At 47.0% G+C, this 13,110-nt stretch overlaps 3 protein-coding genes across 6 annotated transcripts; 1 reads left to right on the top strand and 2 right to left on the bottom strand.

Moving 5' to 3' along the window:
* Positions 1 to 39: 39 nt before the first annotated feature.
* Positions 40 to 3,507, top strand: LOC105016540 (protein FAM83A). 2 transcript variants are annotated; one of them, XM_029113431.2, is made up of 5 exons: positions 40 to 1,186; positions 1,498 to 1,784; positions 1,961 to 2,128; positions 2,240 to 2,364; positions 2,512 to 3,507. In XM_029113431.2, the coding sequence occupies exons 1-5, from the start codon at positions 796 to 798 to the stop codon at positions 3,197 to 3,199; spliced, it is 1,659 nt and encodes a 552-aa protein (XP_028969264.2). In that variant the 5' UTR covers positions 40 to 795; the 3' UTR covers positions 3,200 to 3,507. The 2 variants fall into 2 exon arrangements, with proteins under 2 accessions (XP_028969264.2, XP_028969265.2); XM_029113432.2 differs by having other exon boundaries at positions 1,522 to 1,784.
* Positions 3,508 to 3,521: 14 nt separating this feature from the next.
* On the bottom strand, positions 3,522 to 5,843 carry zgc:101716 (uncharacterized protein LOC492784 homolog). Its single transcript, XM_010880437.5, has 5 exons — positions 5,620 to 5,843; positions 5,282 to 5,521; positions 4,796 to 5,124; positions 4,093 to 4,225; positions 3,522 to 3,770 (listed from the first exon to the last, which is right to left on the bottom strand). Exons 1-5 carry the CDS (start codon positions 5,725 to 5,727, stop codon positions 3,636 to 3,638), a joined length of 945 nt encoding a protein of 314 aa, XP_010878739.1. The 5' UTR covers positions 5,728 to 5,843; the 3' UTR covers positions 3,522 to 3,635.
* Positions 5,844 to 6,020: 177 nt separating this feature from the next.
* Positions 6,021 to 12,911, bottom strand: LOC105016591 (zinc fingers and homeoboxes protein 1). Of its 3 annotated transcripts, none has more exons than XM_013137797.4 (7): positions 12,813 to 12,911; positions 12,595 to 12,694; positions 11,910 to 12,190; positions 10,818 to 11,302; positions 10,459 to 10,680; positions 10,057 to 10,215; positions 6,021 to 9,956 (listed from the first exon to the last, which is right to left on the bottom strand). In XM_013137797.4, the coding sequence occupies exons 3-7, from the start codon at positions 12,073 to 12,075 to the stop codon at positions 8,439 to 8,441; spliced, it is 2,550 nt and encodes an 849-aa protein (XP_012993251.1). In that variant the 5' UTR covers positions 12,076 to 12,190; positions 12,595 to 12,694; positions 12,813 to 12,911; the 3' UTR covers positions 6,021 to 8,438. The 3 variants fall into 3 exon arrangements, with proteins under 3 accessions (XP_012993251.1, XP_019910058.1, XP_012993252.1); XM_020054499.3 differs by having other exon boundaries at positions 12,595 to 12,704; XM_013137798.4 differs by having other exon boundaries at positions 12,595 to 12,911.
* Positions 12,912 to 13,110: the final 199 nt, after the last annotated feature.

Here is a 13,110-nt window from a genome sequence, read left to right on the forward strand (position 1 = left end):
AGCAAGTCAACTTCGGTTGTTTGAAGATTATTTTTTTTATACAGCCCTTTTTTGGTTATTCAAAAGTTTTACATTCTGTGCATGGTAGTACACCAGACAACTGTTCAGCAAAACTACAGTTTGGTTAACCCAACCTATTTTGACAAAACATTTGCGACCCAGGCTAATGGCATCCTGAATGGCTCTTTTCTGAGGGGCACTTCCATCTGTATCACTCTGGCACTGAAGCAAGCCCGGTCATGATTTAATTTGGATAGAAATGGGTTGCTAATGTCAATCTCTTCTAATGACTCGTCATAAGTGTAGTTGCGCAAGTTATTTAGGTAATGTGGGCAGTTAAGGATTTGTTTTAACATAGTATTATATGTGGTGAAGAGACGCCTAGTATACAGCACTCCCCCCTTCCATTCAGGGGTATTAAGTATTAAACACGTAATTTAAAACGGTCTGGAAACCAATTTATAACGGTCTCTAGACCCGTCAGTCAGTCTAGTCTTGACAATGCTCTCACGTTGAGCATGATGGGTAGTGACAGCCTGTCAACACTGCAGTCAGAAGTTGTCGGTTCTTAGCTGAGCGAATCAGACAGCCATGCTCAGCCATGTCAGTCACCCAGTCTCTCTTCGCTCCCTCGGGGAGGAAGCGTCCCAAAACAGATCATCTCTGTCACGCTCTCGCCTCCATGCAACGGCACACCTGTCCTACACAACGCTGTAACCCACAGGTGGAATGTGCACATAGATGTGGAAATACTAGACTGCCTGTCCTCATTGAACTCCATAAAATTCTATAAGAATGTGCATACGGTACTTGGCTAGTAAGGGGGCGGGGCTCAGACACCGGAGGCCCTGTAACCTGCCTCCACCAGCTCTCCTCACTCCGCTGTGCCAGTGGGATGCTTTAGGTGCTGACCAGAGAGTCTTGCCCAGCTTAATTATGGACATGCAAATCAACGGCATGTGGTACGGCCGTTGGAGTCTCAAGCCAAAGCCGCTGGGCAAGGTGAGGCGGCGGCTGCAGGCGATCAAGAACCCGTCCGTCGCCCCAGTGACTGGTGACATTGACCTTAGCCACAACGAGAGCATCCGATTGGCCACCGACGCCCTACTGGACCAGGGATTGGACACCTACTGGGAAGTACTTGCCGGAGACGGAGAGGTGGACTTCCTGTCACGAGAGGAGAAAGGTTTGTTTTTGCCGTATCAACCATTGTGTTGTGCAAGTACATGTGTACCGTGTTCTTGGATACAGTCCTTAACTGTGGTATTTTAGCAATACACTACAAACCCCAGATGTGCCATATTGATATTATAAACTTGTTACCAATGTATTTAGGGCAGTAAAAACATGTTTTGTCAAGTCCGTGTTTCATGGCCTCATCAGATTTCAGCTAATCTGCTTTCAAGGTCCAAATGACCCAGTTTATACCAAGGGATTTTCCACTAGTTTCTACTGGAGCAAATAAGGCAATCAACAGTGAACTGTCACCCGTTAAAGATTACATCCTGGCGAACGCAACAGACCTGAGCAGCGGAGGCCTTTGGGAGACGGAAGAAGACGATGGCCGGGCAGACTCCTCCCACACAGCTGCTTCTCAGGCCAAGACGGAGACCTACTGTCCAGCCATGTCTGAGAGCGAGCCCCCTGTTCTGGACCACGGCTGGCCAGTACAGGAATGGAGTTACCACCTCCAGGGGAGGCCAGGTGTGGAGGTCTACTTCCAGTGTGACCGAGCAGCCCGGATGAAGGACCTGGTCAGGGAGTTAATCCAGAAGGCCACAACGGTAGGTCACGTATTGTGACTTTGATGTTTGCTGAAGCGTTCATTTCTACACAACATCATGTTCAAGTCGACCGTAACACGTCTAGAATCATTTAATGAAGCGAAATCGTTGCAGTGTCAGTTGGGGTAAAATGAACTCACTTAGAAAAGATAATGGCTCTACTGGTGTTTCGGCAGGTTCTGGCAATTGTCATGGACACCTTCAGTGACTTGGAGATTTTCTGTGACATCCTGGAGGCAACGATGAAACGGAATGTGTCTGTCTACCTGCTCCTGGACCATGTGGACTTGCAGCTCTTTGTCAAGATGTGTGAGACACTACAGATCAGCAACAATCAACTGACGGTTAGGATGTACACATGGGAACTTACACAGTGATAATTCTATTATACCCATAACTGGAGCCCTTGTATAAGTGCCCGTCTGTTCGCTCATTCAACCCTTTTCTTTGTGCAGAGAATGACAGTCCGTTGTGTACAAGGAGTGACGTACTGTGCAAAGTCCGGAAAGAAATTCACAGGCCAGATTAAAGAGAAGTTCATGATCGTTGACTGCAGCAAAGTACTAGCTGGATCGTACAGGTATGCCGGTGTTATTTTCTCTGCTTAATAATGGCACATTATCACAATGTTAGAGTGACAATGAGTCATTTTGTTAGAGACAGTAACTAAATTAGTAATTAATCCCCAGCTGTTGGACAATGTTTTATTTCCATTTCCTGTTTGCAGTTTCACATGGCTGTCCTGGCTGGTCCACAGAAACATGGCTGTGCTCTTTAAGGGGAGTGCAGTGAAGCCATTTGACCTGGAGTTCAGGAAGCTCTACGCCAGCTCCAAGCCCATTCCTGCCTTCAACACAGCGACAGCTCCATTCGGCGTCCACAGACCTTTCATCCAAACCCTTGACATGTTCACTACCTGTCCAGGTGGGGAAGTGGGCCCCTGCGCCGCCCACACAGACCCAGGAAGCCCCGCCCTTCAGGGCCAACACTACACTTCCCTGTCAACGCCTACAGCCCAGCCCTCCTACTCGAGCCTACATCCAGCAGAAGTTAAGGCAAAGTCTAGATTCAACACACAGCTAACAAACCCCAACTTCAACGGGCAAGAAACCACCACAGTCCAGCTCAGGCAGCCCAACAGCCAGCCAACACAACCATCAACCCCCCAGGGCTCGGTGAACCAGCTGGTGTCCTCCGGCCTGCCGGGCCACAGGTTTGACTGGATCACACAGAGACACGTGGCCAACAGGCCCTTCGTGCTCCAGAGGTCTTTTGTGGGCTGGCGTTCCTTTGACGGTAACGGAACCCTCAACGAGGGGAGGTCAAGCGGCCTGGTGGATAGACACCCGGTTCTCAAGACCGGTCAGTGGTTTACGGTCAGTCAGCAACTGAGATGGCATCATGTCCCGAAGTGACATTTTGAAGGGAAGCTACAGCATGTCTGAGAAATGTTTGAATGGGGAACAACATTTCATGGAGCAAAGCAGCTTGTTTTACTTTTCCTTTGTTTGAGCCTGATGTGCAGGACATGATTTAGTGATGAATATATGTAGGTCAAAAGTGATTGCTGGTTGAGCTTTTCTTTTTACAAATATAACATTCTGTGAAATTAAACTTGCAATAATTTACTTTATTGTTTCAACATATGCTTTTACATAGTGTATATACACACACACACACACACACACACACACACACACACACACACACACACACACACACACACACACACACACACACACACACACACACACACACACACACACACACACACACACACACACACACACACACAAATAAAACCATAGATCCACAGGCCCAGCCAGTCTTTTCAGGTGGTTTTGGGCCACACTATGTCAGAATCCCAGTCAGTAGTATTCTGTCCCACCACCTGTCCTGAAAGCTGTTTAGAGAGAGACCCGCCAAGCTCTCTCCATCCAGCTGGTCCTCCCTTATCCTGTCTGCAACTAAATCTTCTAACATCACCTGCAAGCACATCACGAAAATAAGCCACATAAGGAAATCTCCCAGTACATCTCAAAGAGAAACTAACATCCTATCATTTGTGATTGGCACAGCAAGTATTGATAGGAGCAGTGGTCCTGAGTTTGAGCCAGAAACATGAGCAAGTGGTACCCGCTAAGCCAATACCGTAACATCCCTTACATCAGCAAACCATGCAGCGGCTTCGACATGCTCCGTGTCAAACTACACATTAGCTTCCACGATTTCATCAACCTGACATATCGTCAGGTAAATCAGTTCAAACCTGTCCACCATGTTAGCTATCCAGGTCAATGTGTTTCACCTCAGTGATGAGCTGCAGTGTGGTCTCTCTGGGCTCCAGGTACTGTAGAGCTTCATCAGCCTTCTGCATGGCCCTCTCGCTGTTCCGGAGCACAAAGGAGGACTGTTGGCCCTTCAGCGCCCTGAGGAGAAGTCTGGAGACAGAATGCCCAACTGTCAGACCACTGGTTTTCCAAGACAAACATTGGTATTCTAGTCTTAAACAACCCCCCACCCCCTTTTTCGCGTACTCTCTGTGTCTAATCATCAGTTACCATCCTGTCTCGTGGCAGCTACTGACAGCCTCGGGTTAATCCAAGATTTGGATGCGCCACACCAAGTTGTGCAGCATTGTTTTTTAAAATGCCAATGTGCCATAGGGGTCTCTGTCCGTCTGTCAACTTGAGGCAGCCTGCAGGTGCTTGACCAGACACAGGACTAGATAGAGGCTAATTACAAGGAGATCCAGCTATCCCCATAGCCAACCTGGAGGGCTTGCCAATCGGGACTACGGGTCAGCTTGATGGCAGCATACAGGCGGGGCTTAAATGTATACTGCAATGACAGCTGTGCCACAACCTTGGGACGTCGCCGGTGTCTGGGACACTGGCTTTTGGTTTCAGGATTGGTTTCTTCGGTCATACACTAAAACCGCTCCAAACCCAATTCTGCCCAAAAGCTTCTGTGAAGGTTCCGTACCTCTTGACCTATGACTACCTATTTACCTGGACCGGACAAAACACACGCAGGCCTTGAGCCAAACAAGGTCCCTCTCATCTTTCAGCCGCCCCTGGGTCTGAGCGTCCGTTTGCCACTCTGCACCGTCATCTCCACCCCGAGGGGGAGCGGAGGTTGAGGGGAGGGTTGACAGAGTCTGGAGGAGGCGCAGGCAGCTCTCTGCCAGTGTCATCCAGTACCACTGGTGATAGGGGTGTAGGCCACACAGCTGCTGTAAACTCTCGATCTGGCCCCTGAGGTCTCCGAAGTGATCATGGATGTTCGCGGTCAGGTGGAGTAGGCAGGTGAGGTGACAGGTGTTGGAGGCTTCGTTTTTCTGTCCGTGGAATTAGAAAAGCTTGTGACTGACAACTTGAGTGCAATTTTCCAACATCCAGCTTTGCATAATGTAATTATAATTGTATAATAACGATGATAGAATGAGGCATGCCAATACAGTATTAGGATTGCGAACTCAAGTTAACGGTTCTTACAAGTGTCTCAGTGATCTCTAGTGCTTGTTTTCTCTTCCCAAGGTAACAGCAGCACCGGGCCATTCCCTCCAGGATATCCCGCCTAATGGTTTGGTTGCCACCGGGGATATAGGAGAGGCAGCTAGTGTAGGCGTTTAGTGCTTCCTGGAAGTTTTTTCGCCTGTACGCAAAATCAGCTCGAAATTTTAAGATCTTCTGCTTCTCCAATGCATCCTCTGTGTCGATGGTCTCAGAGAACCACTGTTAAAAGGGTTGACTAGTTAGCTGATGTCAATGTAATGTCAATGTTCGCAAATACTCCGGTGCTAGCAACCGTTTTAGCTAGCTAAATCACTCACCTCTACTTCACAGAACTTGGCACTGTAAGACAACTGAGAAACGGCAGTCGGCTTCTCTCTTGCTCTCTCGAACACGGAATCGTCAAATGTGCTTCCAAAAATTTCCATTTCAACATATGAATCGCAATGAATTAAAATATTACCGACATTAAAAGTAAAAACAAACGGCAATGTGTGGTGTTCAGCGTTACAAGCTTATAAGACCGGTGGCAGTAGGAACAAAAAAACTGACCGAAAGTGTTCCGGGGTGATAAGTTCCACCGAAATACGAGTTCCAACAGCCTATAACAAAATGAAGACAATCCCAAAATAATATTTTGAAAGGAAATATTAAGATATTCATAAATGACAGACACATGTTCATCCAAATGTATAAAATATATATTTTCTCTACATCAAGCCACAGCCTCAAAAAACTGTTTTATTTAAATTAAAAAGCATTTCACAAAAGTCTATGGCTCAGAGGACTAAAGCTTCTTAACACTGAGTTTTCAACTTCAAAGCTATTCTAAACACAACATATTCCTTGGCATACCATTCCAGGTTTGCAACAAAACATTCTGACTTTTTCCAAAGCACCGTAACAGAATAACAGAAACCAACATTGCAACAAAGGTTCTCATTGCTAACGGTTAATAAATACAGTAAGTGAAAGGAGAATTTACTTTCTCCAATGTATGTTAGCACTGTAGTAAGCAAAAGACTATATTAACAGACTAAAGTATGTTGGTGAATCTGTAAAGACATTTTAAAAAGTAAAAACAGCTGATCTACTGACACAATCTCAAAAGGAGAAACTTCTAACCACATGTTAAGTTGAGTATTAAACTGCTATATGTTACATTTAAACAAGCTCCTAAATATTGAGTAATAGCAAAGAGGACAAGAATGATTGTACTAGAACAAAGGTAATGTACTGTGTCCACAATGTCACCTCTATTGAACAAGAGAACGTAGATACACAAGTGTTTCAAACTGAATGTCACCAAAAAAGCAACATTGCAGAAATCGGAATCTACAGGAGACATTTGTAAAAACTGTTGTAGACAATAATAGTAAAAGCCATTCAAGCTATTGGTTGAAGTCAACACTGCCAGGGTTGATTGTAATCATAAATAGAAACATATAAAACCATTAGAAACAACTTGTCCAATACAAGAGCATAAAAGGCTATCTGTACAAAATACAAGTTCTCTCATCTCCTGTCTGGTGGTTATTGCATGCAGTACACAGATGTCTCAGTTCAACTTCAAATTCATAGTTGTGCCTCTTTTAGGGTAGTTATGGTACAAATAGGCTAACTGTTCATGAAAACATTCAACAATTCACACAGGCTTTTCCCACTTCAAATTGTTAATGAGCACAAAGGATTGCAACATGATCTCTCCCTCACATCAATTAAAAAGTTCTATAAAAAAATAAAATAAATAAAAAGCATGGGCCATACAGGCACTCAAGTTTGATTGGCTCTTCAAAAGGTTCCCGAGTCCAACAGCCTCTAGGTTTCAATGTTAGATAACTAGACTGCAGAACACAAGGTGAGCAGAACTTTGAAAAGCAGGGTGACGATAGGTCATCAGGTTGGGACAGGCTACATCCCAGTTAAGAGTACAGGACATGGCTCACAGGCGGCCCACAACAGTGAGAAACATCATCTTGGCATTTAAATGACACTAGAGGGCAGCGTTGTCAGCATATATTTTTTTTTTGGGGGGGGGGGGGCATACATTGATTGAAAACAGCCACTTGCCAAGTGCTCAATTGGAAAACATTGGTTTTACATAATCATAATACAAACAACTCGTACACATTTTCAAGCGCACAGTTACACATGATTGGAAAAGGGACCCACATTTGTGCCGGCTGTACTAGGCCACATTGTTCATCGATTTTCTTGTTGCGCCGTATCAATATCCAAGTTAGACTTATCAATAACTCCGGGCGACAGGGATGTCAGTAAGGTGCAGCCTTGTGAAAATACAATCATTTCAGAGAAGGGCAATCAAGGCAAAAATACTTTATCGTACAGCATTCAAAAAGGTCTAATATAAAACAGATTTGTTCTCAAAGCCATTAAATGGTCAGTGAGATTTTAAGGTGCCTGATCAAGTCAAATCCCACGACATGTTAATACAGATACGTGGCAGTAGTGCACGACTTAAGTACTAAACTGTCAGATCCTCTGGAGAAGCACCAGTATGTACAAAACACTATGATTAACTAACACATTTTCAGCACAAGGAACCATCACATTCAATATTAGCTTTGGCACCGCAATTCTTCTAATCAATTCAAATTGAAAGCCTAGAATTTGAATTAGAGTTCAAATTATAATCAAAATACTTTCCAAAAATGGACTTACCGTTATTTCTCTCTATTATAATAATAATAATAATAATAATAACAACAACAACATGAGAGTATCTGGCCAATAAAAAATAAAAAGACCCAATTGCACAAACATCATTTAGTTGATTAACAGAGTCAAATGTTTTCGAATACCATCGTATCAAATACCATTACTTTGAAATGCATTTAATTCAAGACACTGGAGTTTGTCTAAAAAGGTGCACATATCGTTTGTATCTGTAGGGCATTCTCACTGAGTCTTGAATTCAGACGGTACCCTTTCCAACATAAAAGAGAAATCAAAATAAGTTTGTGCTGTTTAACTAAATCCAAGGTCATGTTCATTTGGGCACACCGAAGCAAAATGCTCTGCAACAGAAATAGAAAATATGGACATTTCTAATTGGACAAGTCCCTGTTTGAGTCGGTTTTGGTGCTTAAAAAAACAAACACAACCCAGATGTCTAAACCTAGTCTTCGGCACCAGACCGTGGCTTCCTGACGCCCTGAGAGGGCTCCCAGGAATCACTATCAGTATGGACATCCTCCTCCTCCTCCTCGTCCTCCTCCTCCTCCTCCCCCACCACTGTTTTATCCTGCTCCTCAGCTGCCAGCTCAGGGTCAGCCTGTAACAACTCCTCGTCGTCTTCGTCCTCCAGGTTCTCGGTCGCGGCCACATCTCCAAACAGGTCAGCGCCCATGTCTTCTCTCCGGTGGACTTCGGCAAACCACTCCCTCACCTGCTCGTACCCCATGCTGGACTTGGCTACAAGTTCGTCCAAATCCTGCTCGTTCAGGAACTTGTGCTTCAGGTAATACTCCTTCAGAATGTCTTTCCCGGATTTGAACTTGAGGGCGGACGGCGGCGACTTCTCCGCGCTGGCAGACCTCTTCAGCTTCCGGCTCCGGGACCTCCCGCCCCAGCCTCGGTTGCGTATCCTCCGCTTCCTGTTCCTGTTGCCGTTCAGCCCCTCCACGTTGCCGCTCTGGTAGTGGAAGAACCACTTCAGGTTGCCATTCTTGAAGGAGTAGCGGGTGTCTCCGAACCAGTTGACCACGTAGGCCCGGGGCAGCCCGCTCTCCTCCGCCAGCTTGTCGTACTCCTCCGCCGACGGCCACTGGGTGCGCACAAAGGCGTTCTTCAGGACATGGAGCTGTTCCGGCGTCTTCTTTCCGACACCCCTGTCCGCCGCCCTGCTCGGTCGCCGGCCACCTGGTGGAGTCTGAGAACCTCTTCTGGACGAGACGGCCTCGCCCGCCGACCGCTCCGCTTTCAGCTCCGGCGAGTCGGCCTCGGCGGCCTTCCGTTTCTCTGTGAACCAGGCGTCGATCTCCCGCCGGGTCAGCTTGGTTTCGGTCCTCAGCCGAGTCAGCTCGTCGTCAGACGGGGTGATGCCCTTCCGGTAGCTCTCCTCCAGGACCACCAGCTGCTCCGGAGTCTTCTCCTTGAACTTCTGCAGAGTGAAGTCGGGAAACGGGTTCCAGGTTTTGGGGCGCGTCTCTCTCTCTTTGACGGGCAGTGTGGGCGATGGCGACTGAGGCGTCTCGTCACTGGAGTCGATGACAATGGGGGCGTTGCTACTGTGCCCCTTGGGACTGTGGTTGTCGTGGAACACGATGACGTGGCTGTTCTTAGAGTTGCGCTGGTTGTAGCGCGTGTCGCTGAACCACTTCTTTATCTCCCCTTTGGTGAGTCCGGTCAGCTTCATTAGCCGGGCGATCTCGGCGTCGCTGGCAAAGTGGTTCTTCAGGTAGCTGGCCTTCAGCTCAGCCAGCTGCTCCTTGGATTTTTTGGGCCGCATCCCGAAGTGGTCCGCGTTGAGAGCGGAGTTCTCCTGCGGGGTCAGAGAGGGCGGCTGGACGGTCGTGGCCCTCTTCATCTCACTAACGGAGGGAGTGTTCTGGTGGGAGGACATTTTGGGGTTCTGGCTGTGGCTCGGCATCCCTGCCACGGTCAAGGTGATGGGTGTGGTCACAGGCGTGCCGACCTGTTTGGAAAAGACCACCACCGTCGGAATGGAACAACAACACCACACACAATAATATTTCATCAGTATACAGGCACCAGACAAACCCAAAAGTCCGGACCTGTGTGAAGACCAGGCCGGGTTGGCCCACTATCTGGCACGTCTGTAGGATGGACTGGAGACCGTTGGCCGCGGAAAGATGGTGCGCTGGGATGACAGTGATGGTCTGAGGTACCGTATGCACAGTCCCATTGAACTGCTTCCTCCTGGCCTCCTCAACCTGAAATCAGACTGCTGGTTATCTGTTGTAAGGCCGAGATACAACATGTCAACATAACATGAAACGATCTGAAAGATTGACTTGCAGTTCATGAGGAAATAACAAATGCTTATTAACCGGGATGTAAACGGCCTCAGAGGTATTTGAGGGGGACCAACCCTGCATGCTACATTTTTGCTCAGTCTGTATTCAATAAAATGTTTAAAAAGCATTCAAGGAAATCAAACATGACAGGTTTAGCACCTCCTCAGGGGTCCAGCTAACTCCATGCTTCAGACGCTGTGCCGAGAACCAGATCTTTATCTGCTCCTCGCTGAACTTGGTCTGTGCAGACAGTCCCAAGATCTCTGCCACCGAAGGGTACGGGAACTTCTTGTAGGTATTAACCAGTACCACGTTGGTGTCCATAGACTGGTTGTAGGAAGGGATACTGCTGACAGGGATGAGGAGCTGGGCTTGGGCACTCTGAGAGGGGACGGCAAAAGGGGGGGGGTGACATGGTTTTACTCACCATTGGAATCCCAAGACCAAGTATCAACACCAGATTTAAATGACAATTTCCCCTATTCAAAAGACACAAACAAATGAGTCAATATTATCACCTGCTGGGCCTGCAGTGCGGAGAGAACCTGGGCCAGACCAGCTGGCAGCTGGAGTCCAGACAGACTGGAGCCGAGGACAGACTTCTTCGGCTCTGACGAAACAGCGCTGGGGATGTTAACAACCACACTATGTTTCATGGGATCTGTGTAATGTGGGATCTCCCCGGGAAGGAGTGGACCAAGAGGGGCTTCTATAAGCTCCTGTTCCCCCTCGCTCTCGCCGAACCCGTCGGCCTCCTCCACTGCTTTCACAAAAGTGGATATCCTCTTGGCTTCCGACTTGCCCCTCATTTTCATGATGGGAGTTTTGCTGAGCGAGATTCCTGCTGGCGCATTGGGGTCCTCGCCGTCCCCCGTCTCCTGCTCTGTGTACCCGCCCTCCGAGAGGAGCTCGCTGACCGTCTGCTCCAGGGTGGGCGGGTTGCTGCGTTTGACCACCGCGCGGCCAGCACCGTCTTCTCCACCGGACAGACCAACGTCACATTCTGGAAAGGTCAAAAGAACATGGACCGGGTTAGTTGGAAACACATCAGGGGACAGCGATCATGGTCATTATAGGACACAATAGCAAAATGTCCTTTAACCGAAAGATTATTTAATGTACAATGCTTCTCCATTAAAAAAATAAAAGGTATTCAGTTATAATTCTGCAATTGCAAAATCCAGATGCTAACATTGCAAACATTTAGTGTTTTTAAAATGCCTGTTTTAGGAAGTAATGCTTCCACCCAATTTGACACAAGCCATGGGTCAATCCGGGACTTCTGCTAAACAAACACTTGAAACCTCCCCTTCCTCAAACAGCTTCACCTTTAAACGCTGACCTTTGAGTGACTCTACAAACTTTGAACTGAGACCAAACTGTAAGGGAGGTCATGCAACTTGGCCAGTCAGAACCATTTCCTTCACAGTACCACAGGCTTTGGTGTCCACCATATCGCAGCACATGTGACACCGTTCGAACAGGTCGAGCCACCCAGACGGCACCTCTCGGATGGCCCAAATCATAAACCTTCAACCGCATGGCAACATTGCCATCTCCCTTGCATTTGCAAAACAGCAAAGGCACGCGTAGATGAAAACCTTCCCCACCTGTCTCTGCCTCTGTGGAGACCGAAGCTGCTTCCCCAGGCCCCTCTGCAGAATTCTCTGCTCCATTCTTTTCTGCCAACACCTCCATGTCAGTTTCCTGCTCTTCCACCATGTTAGCTGAAGGTAGGACCATACACGGTGTCGTTGACTTCCTCCTGCTCGCCATGGTGTCGGTAGGCTATCCTCCAAGATAGTTTTGTGTGAAGAGATGTTTCGGGACTGGCCTTCCTTCAGAGATGGGCTGATTCACATGCTAAATACTCCAATAGTTCATGTGTGGACTGAAACAAGAAATCACAGAATTACACTACATTACTGATGGTAATGGATTCATGCAAAATGGTCATGTAATTAAGCGTACAGTAATTAGTCAAGTTGAGATGTCCTAAACCTAGAGGCTTGACCACTATGGTTTGTAATGGTTGGTCATTTTAAGTACGTTTGGATATAACTCTGCACAAGTACACAAATACTGCGAGCCAGTGTCTGACTATAGCAGTTATAGATTTGTATTGGCTAGGTATCAATATCTTGTTAACCTAGCTAGCTAGCTTCATGTCTGCATCCACACAGTTCTGTGGGATTGACAGTGCGGATGGAAACCTATTACTATAGACGAGCTAGCTACCTATCCAGACAGTACAGTAGGCAACAGCGTTAGCCATTTGCAGCTCAGCCTCCTTACCAGGACTTTGTTGCTGCAAAATAAAATTGTCTCCAGTCCACCGCAATTCGGCTCGCCTCCGTAACGTTAGCTAGCCTCCCTCCGTACCGTAGAGCCCGAGCTGAAACAAACTGCAGTAGTTTTACTCAGGCAGATGCAAATATGGAAAATGTTTAGGTTGCAACAGTTCTTTTCAGACGGAAATCCCTTCACAGGCGAACTCAAACGTAAGAAATTACCATCGCTGTCACTTCAAGAAAGCAATTTGGGCGTAAAATTTCATATCACACTTTGGGTTATTTTCTTTAATGGCAGTTTTAATAATCAAGCGGCGTCAACACTGTCAGTGCAATGCGTCTTGACGTCATTCACAGGCGACTTTTCTGTCATACAGAAACATTTCTGTTTTCATGTTGTAGGTGTAGGTAAATGTGTTCATTTTATTCAAACATTTACAAATGATGGTGCTGGCACAAGACTGGATGCGTTTCTGTGACCCTCGTTTCATTCCCACAGCACGTGACTGACCAACTTTAT

The sequence above is a fragment of the Esox lucius genome, chromosome 16 (assembly GCF_011004845.1).
Source record: "Esox lucius isolate fEsoLuc1 chromosome 16, fEsoLuc1.pri, whole genome shotgun sequence".
NCBI lineage: Eukaryota > Metazoa > Chordata > Actinopteri > Esociformes > Esocidae > Esox > Esox lucius.

Coding starts and splice junctions, on each gene's coding strand:
- LOC105016591 (XM_013137797.4), bottom strand. CDS start 12,075: ATGGCGAGCAGGAGGAAGTCAACGACACCGTGTATGGTCCTACCTTCA. Junction 11,303..11,909: donor CTCCACAGAGGCAGAGACAG/GTGGGGAAGGTT, acceptor TGACCTTTCCAG/AATGTGACGTTGGTCTGTCC. Junction 10,216..10,458: donor TTAGCTGGACCCCTGAGGAG/GTGCTAAACCTG, acceptor GTCTGATTTCAG/GTTGAGGAGGCCAGGAGGAA.
- zgc:101716 (XM_010880437.5), bottom strand. CDS start 5,727: ATGGAAATTTTTGGAAGCACATTTGACGATTCCGTGTTCGAGAGAGCA. Junction 5,522..5,619: donor CCAAGTTCTGTGAAGTAGAG/GTGAGTGATTTA, acceptor CCCTTTTAACAG/TGGTTCTCTGAGACCATCGA. Junction 5,125..5,281: donor TAGAGATCACTGAGACACTT/GTAAGAACCGTT, acceptor TTCCACGGACAG/AAAAACGAAGCCTCCAACAC.
- LOC105016540 (XM_029113431.2), top strand. CDS start 796: ATGTGCATACGGTACTTGGCTAGTAAGGGGGCGGGGCTCAGACACCGG. Junction 1,785..1,960: donor TAATCCAGAAGGCCACAACG/GTAGGTCACGTA, acceptor GTGTTTCGGCAG/GTTCTGGCAATTGTCATGGA. Junction 2,129..2,239: donor TCAGCAACAATCAACTGACG/GTTAGGATGTAC, acceptor TTCTTTGTGCAG/AGAATGACAGTCCGTTGTGT.